This window comes from Mobula birostris, chromosome 7 (genome assembly GCF_030028105.1).
Source record: "Mobula birostris isolate sMobBir1 chromosome 7, sMobBir1.hap1, whole genome shotgun sequence".
NCBI lineage: Eukaryota > Metazoa > Chordata > Chondrichthyes > Myliobatiformes > Myliobatidae > Mobula > Mobula birostris.
Window position 1 is genome coordinate 40,253,940 of NC_092376.1, and position 17,975 is coordinate 40,271,914.

Genomic DNA, 17,975 nt, shown 5'->3' on the forward strand with positions numbered 1-17,975 from the left:
AATCCTGCCACACATACAAAGGAAATAAGAATTTAAAATGTAGTCAGCTGATAAATGCAGCATTTGAAGATGAATTGTATGACTTTGACCATCACAGGCCAAGCCCTCCCCACCACTGAGTACATTTGCAAGAAGTGCTACCTTAAGTAAGCATCATCCACCTTCAAGGACACTATGCTCTCTTCACACTACCACCGTCAAGTAGGAGGTATAGGAACCTTAGGTTACGCACCACAAAGTTCAGGAACAGTTATTACCCTACAACCATCAGGCTCCTGATTCTGCTTGGATAACTTCATTCACCTCAACTCTGAACTGATTCCATAACCTACAGACTCACTTTCAAGGATTCTACAACTAATGTTCTCAATATTATTTACTTATGTTTTTATTCGCACAGTTTGTCTTATTTTGCACATTGATTGTCAGTCCTTGTTTATTAAAAGTTTTTCATAAATTCTATTCTATTTCTTTACTTTCCTGTAAAAGCCTGCAAGGAAATAAATTTCAAGATAGTGTACATGACATATAGATAATTTGATAATAAATTTACTTTGATTTGAGTGAAATCCACTTCTTGTGCTGGTTCAACCAAGTTTTTGGACTGTAGCTCTCAGCATTGTCTCCCTGGGGCATCTGCTTCTTCCCCCTTTGAACATACATTTGGAAGCCTATCTGCTGATATCAAACATTTATTACATTTCCCCCCACCCACCCACCCAATAAGCACTGCTGTGGGGCCCTGTTTTGTTGCATATTGAGTCATTCTCCAATGGTTTTCCAGGTAACACTAAGATGAAGATGATCTCCTCCATCCACAATGACCTTCTGCTTTAAGTACACGCTAACTTTAACCAGAAAGCATTTGCAAAATTGTACCCTAAATCCTTCTGCCCTTGCCACTCGCGCCTAATCTCTATTCTTGCCCATAAATCCAGTCAATTCCTGAAATAATTATTGCTGACAAGACCCTGTAACGGTGTAAATTTGAAATTGACATGTCACTGTTCTCCACTTAACAAGAATGGGTTAAAGTGCACTGGCAACACAATCAGTGCTCCCATTTTCAAAGGCAATCAGATTCAGCTCCCTTTGTTTCTTATGAAAGCTACATTGTACCCTCTGACATTTATAGTTCCTTGCTGTGTACCGAAAGGCATAAATTGTGTCTAATAGAAAAATTGCTTGCTGGAATCATGCAGAATGTCCACCAGTTTTTCCCATCCCCGAAGAAGGCAGAAGACAACAGCCACAGCACAGAGTACAGGATACAACCATTTGTCAAGGTTTATTTACTTCTACGAATGAAAACTAGATCTTAAGTTACTATACCCTTCCTCTGATAACTACTTTTAATAGTCATTGGCAAGCAGCAGTTGCTTAGAGTAAGACAAATGGATTATTTTCCCTGCCTTTGGAAATATTTCACTTATGCACAGAATATTGCGGCCTAGAAATATTCTGTTAATTTTAAAACTAAGAATTGGAAGTATGATTTTAGCCACAGAATTAATTTAAATTCATTTATTTGGAAGTATGCACATGGGGGTAATCGGTTGCTGTTGTTGCTCTTCTACACATACTAATTCCAGACTGAGATTCACATCAGGACTCTTTGTCAAACAACACACACCAGAATTTCAGCCAGTCTATGTCCATCATCAGTGTCTTAGTTATTCCAGAATACTGAACCATTGTTAACACTTCGGCCATTTCCTGGCTCTGGTTTGAAACTTAGAAGACAGAGCAGCTTTGTTTTCAACCTCACCTATTCTTTCCAAATGTTTTAAAAGCAAGACAAATGCTGTTAATTTCCTTCAAGATTTTACTGTCTGATTACTTCAGTTTCAGTGAATGGTTGGCAGAATCACCAAATAAACTGAATAAATGGGTTTTCTATCAGCCTTCACTGAACTTACAGTTGATCAGGAAGACACCAAGAATGATTCCAGCAGAAAACCCTTTTGCTTAGATTAAACAGTCTTAGTTTTCTGATTCTTGGAAATGTGATACAGAGTGGGAGACAGTGAACAGAGTATACCATGGGATAGTAGTGTCAGGTTGACACACAACAGTAACTGTCAATGTATCTGAGTTCTGCATGTGAGGTGTGCTACTGAAATATCTATTTACAATGGGGAATGAATTGTGACTGATTTTCACCTCTCCAGGACAAGAGCACTGGCGCTTCAATGCAGCTGTTATTTCACAACAATATTGGAGGCTAACGTTTGGCCCATCAGATCTATACTGGCTCTCAGGGCGATCCAATCTTTTTCATTTCACCACATTATCCTGCAACCTTTTCTCTCTCATATGCTGATCAACTATTGACTTTCCTGTCCCTCATATAGCTATCAACCTACACTACAGCCAATTTATAGTTACCAATAACTTTTCAATCCAGGGATACCTTTCAATCCAGATGTCTTTGGAAGTGGTAGGAAACCAGAGAATATTGATCAATTCCATTTCGTCAAAGTGAGAATTTGTAAACCCTCAACACAGACAGCACCTAGGGTTGAAGCCAGTGCTTTGAAGCTTCAAGGCAGCCACACTATTTTTCCTAGACCTTTTCACAAATGCTGCTTAACTTAATGAGTGTGTCCAGAATTTTCATCCATCTTAAAACCCACAGACTAGAGTGGAGGGACAGAGGACCACCTAAGAAGAAGGAAGAGACCATCAATTATATTGATGAAATATTCTTCATAGCAGAATGTAAGAGAACATAGTGATTTTTCACAACATTGAATGAGATTGACAAGAAACCATCTTTTGCATAACATCCACTAATTAAAATTAAAATGTGCGGGAATAAGCTACGGAGAAGTGAAAAGAAAATGTCAGTTTTCTTTTAAAAGTGTAAGATCTTTCAAAAATTAAAATTGATAAAATGCAATTTAATTTAAACAATTCAACATTCCTATCCTGGCAAATTTCACAAGGATAAAAAGTTGCACAGGAACTCCAAGAGTGAGAACCGCTATTTCAGTGATTTGACGGTGTTATTTGAGCTGGACCTTGTGTTGGGATGGCACAGAAGGGATTTCATAAATTAGGAGCTCCTAGATCTGATAACTAAGATCAGAAATCTGTGTACATACCGTGGATGTTAAAATAAAACAGTATGGAGTTACACTGAGGTGAAAACTGTATGTAGGTGGCCTGGCAAATAGATCACCATCACATAGTAATGTGCAGGAAGAACTACAGAAGATCACGTTACTATGGGTGCGTGAAATTCGGAGGTTAAACTGTCTTGATTGGCATTAATTAATTTTTTAGCACACTTCTTATTGGTGAAGCATCAGAATAGGTTGCCTACTTGACATGCAGTAGATATGTGCAATGTCAGGAAAGGCCCAAAAGGACAAGGGAAAATGGTATTCAAAAGTTATATAAATGAATAGTTACATATCTCAAACTATCAGTAATACAAATACAAAATATGAGCATGGGTATGTTAAATCTTCTATCCATTTACAACCTTTTTTCTGCTTTTGTACAAGAAGTTGGTTATCCCACATTTGGAACTTTGTTTAATGGCTCCCTACTATGCCATTAAACATAACACAAAACTGTAAAAGGTGCATAAGATATTTAGAAAAATATTGTCTGGACTGGAGGGACTAAATTAAGGGAAGTGGTTAAGCAGATTGGAACTTTATTCAGTGGAATGTCGGAGAATGAGATTGATTTATAGAGCTGTGTGAAACCATGAGGGGCATTGACTGAGTGAATGAACACAGTCTTTTTCCTGGGGTTGGGGAATCAAGAACCAGAGGACATAGGTTTAGGGTAAGATGGGAGAGATTTAACAGGAGCCTGAGGAGCTACTTTTTCACCCAGAGCATGGTATGTACATATATGGAATGAGAATGGTTGAATTAGGTATATTAACAACGTTAGAAAGATATTTGGATGGGTAGATGAAGAGGATGGGCTTAAAGGCTCTTGGACAATTGGGACAAGCTAAGATGGGATTCTTGTTCAACAAGGACAAGCTGGGCCCAAGGCCCTGTTTCCATGTTGTGTGTCTCTATGACTCTGGTAAAATCTGTGTATCATTCTAATTGGGTAATGCGTATATTCACATGATGTTTATTTTTCAATTTGAAGAAGCAAATTAGGGGATAGTTGAAAAGGAATTTGAGTTAGAATTTCCCGATCCTTGCCCTCCTAATATAGGAGGGCAAGGATCGGGAAATATACCCATATGGAGCAAGCGTAGGTCACTTCAAGCCTGCTCAATCATTCAGTAAAATCATTGTTGATCTGATTGTAATCCTCCTTCCCATCTTCTTATGCTCTCCATTTGCTGCATAAAAGAGATTAAAATGTCAATACAGCTTTATGCAAATTTAATACTACATCAGGTATACTTCTAAACAGTTCCCTACATAATCGCTTAAGTTTAGAACAACAGAAAGATACAAGCGATAGCTGAGTAGTCATGCTTTATAACTTTCTCAGTGATACTGGATATCCTCTGGATTACATAATATTACACTACAGGGTAAGAAATCTGAAGTACATTTTTTGAGTAGTGTTAAAGAAGCTTCACTTTGTATCATGCTCTATGTGGGAATGTTTTTCAGATGCAAAATATAGAGCTATTCCATTCCCCAACATGTCATTTTTCACTTTTAAAAGATTATTGCATCAACCTTTTGGCCACAAGGTCACAGAGTCCTACAACAAAGAAGGCCTGTTGGCCACCACATTTATGCCAACAATTTTTGTCCATTCATGTTAATTCCATTTTCCCACATTATGTCCGTTATCTTCTATGCATGTCCTATTTAAGTGCTCAGCTAAATACTTCCTACGGCAGCAAGTTCCATATAGCAATCCTGCTCAGTGCAAAGACACAAGAGATTCAGCAGATGCTGGAAATTTTAAGCAGCATACACACAAAATTTTGGAGTAACTCAGTATGTCTGACAGCATCTATGGAGAGAAATAAACAGTCGACACTTCAGGCTGAGACTGTTCATCAGGACTCTTTCAACCCTCAAATTCCCTTTAAAACCCATTCCTCTTATCTTAAGACTAAGTCCTTTTGTTTTTCATAGCTTTACAATGGGGAAAATGTCCAGTTTGCTCTATCTTTGCCTCTTATAATTTTCCTTACCTCTTTGTCTCATTCCCTCAAGGGAAAACAAAATGCAGCCTATCCAATTTCTTTCCCCTTCCCATAAGTAAAATTCCCAAATCAGGCAACAGTATGATGGATCTCTTCTACGATCTCGCCAGTACAACTACATCCTTACGACAGTGTGACAACCAGAATTCCACATAGTACTCTGAATGTGGTCCAACCAGTGCTTTTACAAAGCTGCAACATAATATCACAATATATATATTGTATGCTCTGACCCATTAAGACAAGCATCCTTTCCACACCACCATATTGCCATGTGTGACCACAAACAGTTAATGGTAGACAGTTTATTGCACATATCCTACCACTTATTGACTTCCTAAAATATATCATCTTACACTTGTTGGGACTAAATTCCCTCTGTTTAGATTCTGTCCAACTTTCATTCTGATCCATATCATGCTGAGACCTTAGACAGCCTTCCTTACTATTCACAATCTCATCAACTTTTGTCATCCTCAAACTTGCCAGTCATACCTCCTCCATTCATATTCAAGTTAATAGTACATTACAAAGAACAGAAGTTCCGGCCCTAAACCTGTAATATACCACTGGTCACAACTTTCAGTTAGAGAAACAATCTATCATTGCTTGTCACTATGCCAACCCTGATTCAATTAACCAGCTTGTCTCAGAGCCCATGTGCCATAACATTCTAGACTAGCCTTTCAAGCAGGACTTTGTGAAATGTGTTACTCTAGTCAAGATAGGCATCATGTTGCCTTCATCATTTTTCTTAGATATCTCCTCACAAAACACAGTCAAATTCATGAGGTATTATTTTCCCCAGACAAAGCCATGCTGACTATCTCTGATCAAGCCTTGTCCTTCCTAATGTGCATAGATCCAATCTCCTACTCTTCTCCAGTAGTTGCCCCACCACTGATATAAGGCTCATTAGTCTGTAGTACCTAGTTTATTCATGCTGCCTTCCTTAAATAAAGGAAAATATTAGCTATTCTGCAGTCTTTTTGCACAACCTTGGTCAATGAAAATACAAAATTCTTCATCAGGTCTCCTGCTATCTCTTCGCAGGCTTCCCATATCATCAACCCTTATGTATCCCCTGATATCTAACAGTTCATTCTTAATAGTGAGTGGCCTCCTCCAAATTATCCATAAACTCTTCCATGAGCCTAATATCTCCCATACCCTTCTCCTTCGTGAATACAGATGAACAGTATTCATATAGGAGCTCACCTGTAGCACTTGGCTCCACATGTGGATTACTCTTTTGGTCCATAAGGAGATTTACTCTTTCCATGGTCACCCTCTTGCTCCTGATAAACTTACATAATATCTTGTATTTCTCCTTAATCTTATTAGCCAAGGATAGTTTGTGGCCCCATTTTTTGTCTTCCTGATTTCTTTCTTAGATTCTCTCCTACACAATCTATATTTTTTCTTCAATAGTATAATTCATTTAGCAGCTTGCTTTGTGGCTGACACGGTCAGCTCTAGTTTCAACACAGATGCAGTGACGTTGATTGATTAATGGCATGGAGGTTAACTTTATAAAAAAGTGCAAATTGCTTTTCTTGACAGCTCTGAAAAGGCTGGATATTGCTGGTATCAGTTACAAAGGTTAGTAACAATTTAAATCTCGGTATTTTTCACAGTTAAACAGCACACACAGAACTGTTCTCTGTGATATCATAAATAATTGTTGTTAATGTACTTATATGCTCTTAATATTGATTACAGTGATAAATTTCTGATAATATCTTCATTTACCTCACCAAAAGCCTTGTACTTTATTCACCAAAAAGAATAAAATACTTTCTTTTGTGAACTGAACCAGATGGAATTCACACTATTTAATCAGCAAGAAATATACATTTGTATCCATGAAACTTCACAAGTTTACAGAGATATTGGCTTGTAAGCAAGAATCAAAATGAACAGGTAAATCTTATTTCATATTGTAAGAATCCAATGCTTGTTATGTTGATGTAGCATGGAAACTAAATAGACAAAAAGGTTTACTTCATTAATTAAAAATGCAACAAGCAAATCTCGGCTTTGTTCCATGATGAAAATAATATCCAGTGTCAACTTACAGAATGGCCAAATGTGCAGGTTGTCCATTGAAGAGGGCCAAGAGCATGGTCGCAAAAGATGAAATGAACAATCTGAAAGGTGGAAATAGTATAAGGGAATATTTATCTCTGGGTTCCTGCCTAAGTAACCATATTCTCAGACCAGAAAGTTAGACAACTAAGGCCCACTATTCCTCAAATAATCTATTTTGAGAGAAGTCTAATCAATTTGACATGGATTGTGGCATCCATGGCAAAATGATTTAAATGTATGAATTACACTGAGCAGTTCTCCATGAATAGTCATGATTGTCTGCAATATCTTAACCTCTTGACAGTAATACAGATATCGAGTTGATGTTGTTCATATTTATTACTACAGATTGCAAGGGCTAGTTACCTGATGAAATTATTTGAATTACGCATGTAACAGCAAAGTGTAAAATGTTCCTCAGAAAACACAACAAACTGAAATGGATTGCTTTACCGAAAAAATATAATGGCACCCAACTGCAGTTGGTACAAAGCCAAACCATATGATCTTTTGAGCATGATATTTTACAAAATGGTCTTCTGGAGTAATTTGAAATTATAATATTAGTAGAGGCATGTGCATATGTAACCATTACGACTGTTGCCTTACAGCTCGGTTCAACCCTGACACTCAGTTCTGTCCGCGTGGAGCTTGCACATCCTCCTTGTGACTGTGCGCGTCTCCTCCAGATGCTTTGTTTTTTTTTCTCACAACTCAAAGATGCGTGGGCTTATAATCACAAAGTTATATGGAGTGGAACTATCCTTTCAGTTTAACTCATCCACACTGATGAAGGTACCTGCTTGCAATGGCCCATATCCCTCTAAACCTTTCTTATTCATAAATCTATCCCAATACAGTATCTGTTGAACATTGTAATTATACTTGTCTCTACTATTTCTTCTGGCAGCTTGTTGACAAACTTGTCCCTCAGATCCCCTTACATCATTCTCCTCTAACCTTAGCCTTAGGCCCCTCTCTCTGGGGTTAGAAGATCATTATCATGCACCTTATCTATGTCTCTCATGAAACTTCTATGAGGTTACCCCTCAGCCTCATTTGCTCTCTGGAAAACAGTCACAGCTTATCCAGTTTCTCATCAAAACATGAGCTCTCCAGTCCCAATAGGTTAATTTGCTTCTGTAACTTTGCCCCTCAAGTGGATGTGAGCGGTAGAATATAGAAAGAGTCAAAGGTAAAATGTTACTATTCATTTGAAAGAGGACTGGAGTATAAAGACAAGAATGTAATGCTGAGGTGTACTAAGGCACTTATCAGACGACAAGCTGGAATATTGAGTAGCTTTGAGCCCCATATCTAAGAAAGGATGTCAGGGAGCCATTGTAGAGGGCCCAGAGAAGGCTTACAAAAATGAACCCAGGAATGAAAGGACTAACATGTGATTCGTTTGATGGCTCTGGGCCTGTATCCACTGCAGTTTAGAAGAATGTGTGGGACATCATTGAAGCCAACCCGATATTGAAAGGAGTAGATAGGATGGACATTCAGAGCATATTTCCAATATACTTAAAGCAGAATCATTAGTAGCAGACCAGTCGAATTGGGGAGAGAGAGAGCTTCGCACAAGTTGGGGAAAAGAGTTTTTTAAAAAAGGAGCATTTTGCGGAGCTCAGCACATTAGCGGCAGACCAATCGATTCGCGATTCATTAGCAGGAGCAAATAAAAGTAAAGCAGGGTCAAACCAAAGCGACCATTTTGTGAGGGGACCAGTGTGAGAGTGCGAACTTGAAGCTTTGGCGAGGAGGCACATGCAAGTAGCAGGTAAGGCTTTTGTAGTGGTTGAATAAAAAGTCACTAAATTACAGCTAATTATATAAATGGATGATGCAGGATCAGGTGATAGGCTGTAGCTGCATGATGTGGGAGCTGGTGGTCCCCATTGTAGTTCCTGGTGAGCATGGAAAATGTCACGTGACTGTTCAAAAAAAGATGCAGGCAAAAGGCAGGTAACTATAGGCCATTTAGTTTAACATCTGTAGTTGGTATAGTGCTCAAAGTTATCATTAAAGAAGAAAGAGCAAGGCATCTGGAAAGAAATGGATCCATCAGGCAGATGCAGCATGGATTCAACAAAGGCTGGTCTTGTTTGACAAATTTACTGGAGTTCTTTGAGGATATAATGAACGCAGTGGATAGAGGGGAATAGATGGACGTTATTTAGTTGGATTTCCAGAAGGCATTCGATAAGGTGCCGCACAAAAGACTTATCCACAAAATAAGGATGCAGAGAGTTGGGGGTGATGTATTAACATGGGTAGAGGATTGGTTAACTAATAGAAAGCAGAGAGTTGGGATACATGGGTGTTACTCTGGTTGGCAATCAGTGGTGAGTAGTGTGCCGCAGGGGTCGGTGTTGGGCCCGCAACTGTTCATGATATTAACATTCTGGAGGAGGGCGCCAAGTGTAGTGTATCAAAGTTTGCTGATGATACTAAATTAAGTGGAAAAGCAAGTTGTGTGGAGGATGTGGAGAGACTGCAGAGAGCTAGATGGGTTAAGTGAGTGGGCAAGGGTCTGACAGATGGAGTACAATGTTGTTAAACGCGAGGTCATCCACTTTGGAAGGATAAATGAAAGAGCAGATAATTATTTAAGTGGTAAAAAATTGCAGCATGCTGCTGTGCAGAGGGATTGGGAGTGCTTGTGTGTGAATCACAAAATTTTGGTTTGCAGGTGCAGAAGACTATCAAGATGGCCAATGGAATATTGACCTTCATTGCTAGAGGGATTGAATTTAAGAGCAGGGAGGTTATGCTGCAACTGTACAGGGTACTGGTGAGGCTGCACCTGGAGTACTGCGTGCAGTTCTGGTCTCCTTACTTGAGGAAGGATATACTGGCTTTGGAGGCAGTGCAGAGGAGGTTCACCAGGTTGATTCCAGAGATGAGGGGGTTAGACTGAGGAGAGTTTGAGTCTCTTGGGGCTGTACTCGCTGGAATTCAGAAGAACGAGAGGAGATCTTGTAGAAACATAAAATTATGAAAGGGATAGATATGATAGAGGCAGGAAAGTTGTTTCTACTGGTAGGTGAGACTAGAATATATCCTCACATTCAGAACGAGTTGATTTAGGAAGGAAATAAGGAGTAACTGCTTTTCCTAGAGAGTGGTGAATCTGTGGAGTTCTCTGCCCAATGAAGCAGTGGAGGCTTCTCAGTAAATATATTTAAGACAAGATTGGATAGATTTTTGCATAGCAGGGGAATAAGGGTTATGGGGAAAATGCAGATTAGTGATGATGAGCCCCTGGCCAGATCAGCCATGATCTTATCGAATGGTGGAGCAGGCTCAACAGGCTAGATGGCCTACTCCTGCTCCTATTTCTTATGATATATACTTAGATGATAAGACTGTATTAGATGATGGGGAGAAGACACAAGAATAGGTTGAGGTGGAAAATGAGTCAGTTATGATCAAGTGGAGAAGGCCCGATGGCCTAATTCCATTCTGAGTCTTAAGGAAATACCTTTTTCACTACCCTGTGTACTTGTGCAGAGAACTTTAATAAACTCTGCAGCATCGCTGCCTTGCATTGACTATGTGACCTGCACTGGCTTGATGGTGCAAAATACATCACACTACTTGCTGTTCCTCGCCCCAGTTCCTAACTATTCAGATCTTTTTGAAATTCATTATCACAAGACAAAGGAGCAGAAGTAGGCCATTCAGCCCATCGAGTCCGTTCCGCCACTCCACCATGAGCTATACTATTCTCCCATCTAGTTCCAATTTCTGGCTTTTTCGCCTTGATACCCTGACTAATTAGATACCTATCAATTATGATCTGCTTCACTATCAATGGGATCCCTAATTAATAGTAAGAGAAAAATAGAAGGCTATGGGTAACCCTAGGTAATTTCTAAGGTAAGGACATGTTTGGCACAGCTTTGTGGGCCGAAGGGCTTGTATTGTGCTGTAGGTTTTCTATGTTTCTAGAAAAGGAGAAAAAGAAAATGGAGAAAATTTGGAAATTGAGGTTCAATGGGACTTTGGGACAAGTTCAGGTCTTCCTGTGGGTTAACTTGCAAGTGAGATGAAAGAAGGCAAGTGGAATGTTTGCATTTATTTCAAGGGTATCAAAGCCAGAATGTATTGTGGCTTTGTATGGAGCTGGTTGGACTGCATTTAGATTATTGTGTGCAATATTACTACGTAAGAAAAGATGTGATGGCCCTGGAGAACAGCCAGAGATTTCCAGAGTGAAAGGTTTATATTTGAGCATTTGATATCTCCGCTTCTGTATTCAAAATAATCACATGAATGGGTGAGGGTCTCATTGAAACCTGCTGGTTATTTGTATAGCACAACATGGTCAGCACAACATTGTGGGCTGAAGGGCCTGTAATGTGCTGTAGATTTCTATGTTCTATGTAATTTGAAGAGAATAAAATTGAATTATCTAGAATCACTGTTTTGTTTCATGGCCAGCATTGACTTGATGATCAGAAAGGTCTCTTTCTGTGCTGTATTACTCTATATCAGGGGTTCACAGAACCCCCAGTTAATGTTAAGGTTCATTGGCATTAAAAAAAGTTTTGTATGGTGCTTTAATCAGAACTGCCCATTCAAAAGCATTAATTGGCTTGGTTTGAACAGCGCAAATCTGGCAGTAACAACAGGAATTGTTGGCTGATGTGTGGAAAAAAAGATTGATGACTTTCCATCAGAATTAGACACTGTTGCAATTAAACCACTGCTGAGGTTCCTGTTGTAATGAAGCACATGGATTAAAGATGACACCACTGGTTTTGTTTGCCATTCTGGAATGCCTAGTGTTGCCAACACCTAACGTGTCAAAGTGGAAATATATTCACTCTGAGCAGGATCATATTGATTTACCATACTTGAAAAGCAAGTATTATGGAGACATCTAGGGCACTCGGATTCAATGCTAGGAGGCATTGACACTGAATTTACCGTGAAATTCAGTGCCCTTAAAATACAAATTGGAGACGTAGGAAACGCTGAGTTGGTTGAGGGAGCATATATCAGAAAGGATCAAAAACAGTCATCATTTTGAAATGTCAGTTTTGTACAGTTTGATATCTGCGGAATGCTTCCAGCATTTTCAGCTTGAACACTCCAGTGGTACAGTACCGTACTTAGCTTTTAGGCTCCCCCTTTAAATGTCCACTTACGTCATTCCATGAGCAACGTAAGCGTGACGTATAGAGCGCATCCATCGTGCTTTCGGAATGCGGCAGGCTGTCCGCGTTGCTTCGCGGGAGATGTAGTGAACAATCTGCCCCTTTGATTTTGAGCGACGTAAAGTACCTGCTCATTGACTACAATTCCCGGCAGGCCCTCGCGCAGGTCATACCGGAAAGGACGCAGCTCCTAGCCGCTGGGTGATCAGCCTTCTCCCCCTGCGCCATGTTTGTTTAAGAGAGCGAAGAAAATGACAGGACGGGCGGCTGCAGAGGGATTGTCCTGAGGAGACGGACGGCAGAATGAGCGTTTGAAAAGCTCTGCTACTGGAATATGAAAGGGACAACTTCGCGCTTCTTTTTCTGTCGGCCCTTGAATTGTTGAGTACGGACGGTGCAGCTGTCTGTTTTCAGTATCCAACTTGCGGCGGAGCAAGTTCGGGTCCGCTGCCGATTTTGAACTTGACGATTCTCCACCTCTCCAAGTGGCTCTCTCGCCTTCCATTCGTTTGTCTTGCGGAGACCACCGGCCATAAATTTAAAAAAAAATTCTGGTCTTTTCCTTCTGCGCGAAACCTCAACTCGAGCTGCATTAATTTGGAAAGATTTGAGACAGAACTCGTGTGGTTGGTTCTGAATTTCATTTTGTTTTGCTTTCTTTGATTTCAATCCGGATTGTTTGGAAGGAGTTGGCAGATTGAGCAGAGAGTTCTGCGGATAAAAGAGGCAGTGATTGTTGATAGACGAATATAATTAAAAATGTCAAGCTGTATACCGGCGGACATGGTAAGAGACATTACACGGATCTCAATTTCATACCGGTCTCACTCGCTCATAGTTCACTAACCGAATGTTTACGCCCCAACACCTCAGTAGTGGGGATAAGAATAAACAGAAACGCACTTGCTAAATGGTGGTGGCAGCGTCTCCTCTTCAAAGATAAGATTTAGTTCAACTTCGTAATAAGGAAACTCTTTTTAGTTTCCATTTGTAACTGACAGTTTTTTTAAACTGGCAAATCATGTAATTTAATCATGCGTTGCATGTTGTAAAGTTGCTTTTATAAAAAAAAAGTCCTTATTTTGAAGTATCGATTGTGTTTGAACCCGAGAGTAGATTAGCTGAGAACTGGGTGGCGCGAAGATGTATTTATTTGCGCTGCAGTTTCTTATGCGTCGAAAACTGGCTAATAGGGTTTTGATGAAGCGTATTCTGTCGAATTATTCTTAGCTTCAAAATTTAATGAAATTTGTGTGCAAAAGATTTTGGGGAGGCGGGGTAGCTCCTGTTTAGTTAAGGGATTATTGAAGTTTAACAGATCCGGCTAATCTGTTTCTTACCTTTCGATCCATAAATTCACTATTTCAAGGTAAATATATGAATGAAACATGAACGTATTTTCTTCATATTTAAAATGTAGTGGCCATTAATTATCTCTTGGTAGGAAATTGTTCTGTTCGTTTTCTGCTGAAGCTTTGTTTTGGTTACCGTTTGGTGCTCATTCTTCATCGTTAGGCACAGGAAGGGAAAATTGAAGCTGCTTTGAGTGTATCCGTAACTGCAGCAAACATGGAACCAATGTCAATTAAGTGTCTTTCACTATTTGCTTTTGAGGCTGAACTAAGGATACACAATTATAAACCCAACATATTTATAATAATAGCCAAAGGTATTATCAGTAATGGCAAATAACCAGTATGTGCTATTTCACAAGAAGCTCAGATGCCAAACATATTTCTTTGTTGCATTGTATTTCTGAGAACTATGTAATCAAACCTATCAATGTGTGACTAATCCATAGCAGTACTTTAATATCGAGTATAAGATCACAGTAATGTGTTTGGTAGTGTTCATATTTACTGAGTAGTTGTATTTACAACAGAAATGGCAGCAATAGAGCCACCTTTAACTCATGACAGATTACCTGGGTAGTGTAAATAGGTAAAGATATATTAGTCCAAATTTTTTAAAAAGTGACTTGTGATGCAGAGCAGGTAATAAAAAACTACTTAAAATCTGTAATAGAATCAGAAATGATTGGAAATACTAGGCAGGCAGCATCTGTGGAAGAAGGAACAGCTACTGAAACAGTTCTGATCAACAGTGTTCAACCTGAAAAGTTAACTTTTTCTGTATATTTCAAAGAAAGCATTTTGACAGATTGCCACATCATTTGCATTGTTTTTAAGTTTCTAAGTCAGTGGAGAATAAGCTGCTATTTAGTATAATGCTGGATGTAACTGGTGTTAAGTTATTTCACAAATCAAGCTGTGTTCTGTACAAGGCTGAAAAGATGTACATTGTAATGTGAATAAGTGTGCATTATCAGTATGCAGAGATTTTTATGATCTAACCAATCTCATTTTGGAAATTTGCTGCTAACAGAAAGCATACAATTTCTGGTTGCTAAGGTGTATTACATCTTGTAAGGGACTGCATTCAGTTTCCAAATGGAGGCAAAAAACCATATTTATTTCATGTTGTAAATAACTTCCAGGCAAATTGCATTTTTCACACTCTCAGGATGTCTTGGGCATCTTGCATTCAATTAAGTTGTGTTTTGAAGCATTTGTTGATTTATAAAAAATACCAGAACAAGATCTCTCAAATGAAGCTGAGATGATGACAATCTCCTTTATTAATGTTGGGAGATAATTGTCCAGGGAACCAGGGGATAGCTCCTTTACTATATCGAAAATCTTTTTTTTTTTTGCATATTCCCGATGGAGTAGACAAAATCTTGGCTTCAGTGCGGGCTCCTTCGGGTCCTGAAAATTCTACATTATCTGCTAAAAGTCTATGGAGTGGGATTTTATCATTCTCACGTTGATGTAGGAACTGTCCACACTGTTACAAGGTGATTTCTGCAGAAGCCAGATGTGAATTAAAATCACTGCAGATATTTTCAAGTTACTGTTAGTATTTATTTACCAAGAGACATGCCTGAAAAATCAATTGTTTCAAGGCTTGCTCCTTACTCCTGATGTAAGAGGAATTCAGGTAGTTAATTATAGTTCACATACTTCCTTCAGAGTTATTTTACTAGCAATAAAGGTACAATTTGAAAATAATCACTTCTAGCAATGTATTTAAGTCTCAAAACTCAGGAAATAAATTTCAAATATTGAATGCTTAAAGATTTATAATGTAAAGATTATTGCTAGAATAAGTGATTATTTTCAAATTGTTATTGCAATTCATTGTAAATGTATCACAATTTTAAATTGTAAATTTAAAATTATGATGCATTTCTTTAGCAAGATGACAAAGAAGAAATAATGTGGGCTAGAACTCTGATTTTTTTTAACTTCAGAAGCAAGAATGAATGCAGTGTGTGTAGAGAGATTAAAGTCTATTTTTGATTTCTGTAAAGATCCTATATTAATAAAGATCAAGGGATTGGAATTGAATTTTGTGTTCTTAGCTGATGCTAAATGTTTAGTCTTCAGGTCTGTCTGTAGTGTTTAGAGATATCCTTATGGCACAAGTAATTTGAGCATTTCTTATTCCATTTAAGGCTGTGTTAGTTATACAGAGAAAAGGCAGCTTCCATGAGATGTGCTTACTTCAGTTTTAGTTATTAAGGTAGGACAGAAGAGCAAGAAGAACCTATCTGAAATGGTAATAGTCAAATTCATTTCTAAATATATGGTCTTTTAAGTGGTTTAATCAATAAGGTTAAGGGGGTAAAGTATCCCAGTACATAACTTTGTCAAGTGTCAGTTATTATGAGCAATTTGTGGTGAACATTGTTCAAGGGACAACTTGAATTTTTTTATTTGAGCATTAATATTTTACTTTCCCTGACAGTTATTGAAAGTTATATTTCATGATAAGGATGTAATGCTGAGGCTTTATAATGCGTTGGTCAGAAAGCACTTGAAGTATTGTGAGCATCTAAGAAAGGATGTGCTACCATTGGAGAGGGTTCAGAGGAAGTGTCATGGATTCTTGATTACCTGACTGGCAGACCATAGTACGTGTGCTTGCAACACTGTGTGTCCGACAGAGTGATCAGCAGCACTGGGGCTCCACAGGGGACTGTCTTGTCTCCCTTTCTGTTCACCATTTACACCTCGGATTTCAACTACTGCACAGAGTCTTGTCATCTTCAGAAGTTTTCTGATGACTCTGCCATAGTTGGATGCATCAGCAAGGGAGATGAGGCTGAGTACAGGGCTACGGTAGGGAACTGTCACATGGTGTGAGCAGAATTATCTGCAGCTTAATGTGAAAAAGACTAAGGAGCTGGTGGTAGACCTGAGGAGAGCTAAGGTACCGGCGACCCCTGTTTCCATCCAGGGGGTCAGTGTGGACATAGTGGAGGATTACAAATACCTGGGGATACGAATTGACAATAAACTGGACTAGTCAAAGAACACTGAGGCTGTCTACAAGAAGGGTCAGAGCCGTTTCTATTTCCTGAGGAGACTGAGGTCTTTTAACATCTGCCGGACGATGCTGAGGATGTTCTACGAGTCTGTGGTGGCCAGTGTGATCATGTTTCCTGTTGTGTGCTGAGGCAGCAGGCTGAGGGTAGCAGACACCAACAGAATAAACAAACTCATTCGTAAGGCCAGTGATGTTGTGGGGATGGAACTGGACTCTCTGACGGTGGTGTCTGAAAAGAGGATGCTGTCCAAGTTGCATGCCATCTTGGACAATGACTCCCATCCACTACATAATGTACTGGTTGGGCACAGGAGTACATTCAGCCAGAGACTCATTCCACCGAGATGCAACACAGAGCGTCATAGGAAGTCATTCCTGCCTGTGGCCATCAAACTTTACAACTCCTCCCTTGGAGGGTCAGACACCCTGAGCCAATAGGCTGGTCCTGGACTTATTTCCTGGCATAATTTACATATTACTATTTAACTATTTATGGTTTTATTACTATTTAATTATTTATGGTGCAACTGTAACGAAAACCAATTTCCCCGGGGATCAATAAAGTATGACTATGACTATCACTATGGAGAGGGTTCAGAGGAAGTTCACGAGAATGATTCTGGGAAGCAAAGGGTTAATGTATGAAGAGAATTTGATGACTCTGGGCCTGTACTCACTGTTCTTTAGAAGAATGAGGAGGTAGTTTCATTGAAACCAACCAAATATTGAAGGTCCAAAGTAGAGTGGACATGGAGAGAATATTTCATATAGAGGGAGAGTCTCCAACCGGAAGGCACGGCCTCAATAGAAGGATGCCCCTTTAGAACAGATGAAGACTTTATTTAGCCAGAGGGTGTTTAATCTGTGGAATTCATTGCCACAGACGGCTGTGGAGGCCAAATCATTGGGTATACTTAAAGCAGAGGTTGATAGATTCTTGATTAGTAAGGGTGGCAAAGGTTATGGGGAGAAGGCAGGAGAATGGGATTGAGAGGAATAAGATATCAACCATGATGGAATGGCACAGCAGACTCAATGGGCTGGATGGCCTAGTTGTGCTCTTGTGTTTGGATACGAAGAACAAGGCAAAGGAGGAGGGAATGTGAAACTGACATTTTAAGAATTATGTGAATGGTTGCTTGCAACATTCCCTCTACTTTTTTTTTACAACTGCA

The 17,975-nt window shown here is 39.3% G+C and overlaps 1 protein-coding gene across 1 annotated transcript in view; it reads left to right on the forward strand.

Moving 5' to 3' along the window:
* The first annotated feature begins 12,594 nt into the window (after positions 1–12,594).
* The window catches only part of ubl3a (ubiquitin-like 3a), a 62,375-nt gene continuing 56,994 nt past the window's right edge, over positions 12,595–17,975 (forward strand). The window contains exon 1 of the mRNA XM_072262961.1: positions 12,595–13,194. Coding sequence (XP_072119062.1) covers positions 13,168–13,194 — 27 coding nt within the window. The 5' untranslated portion in view covers positions 12,595–13,167. The remainder of the gene's footprint in view (positions 13,195–17,975) is intronic.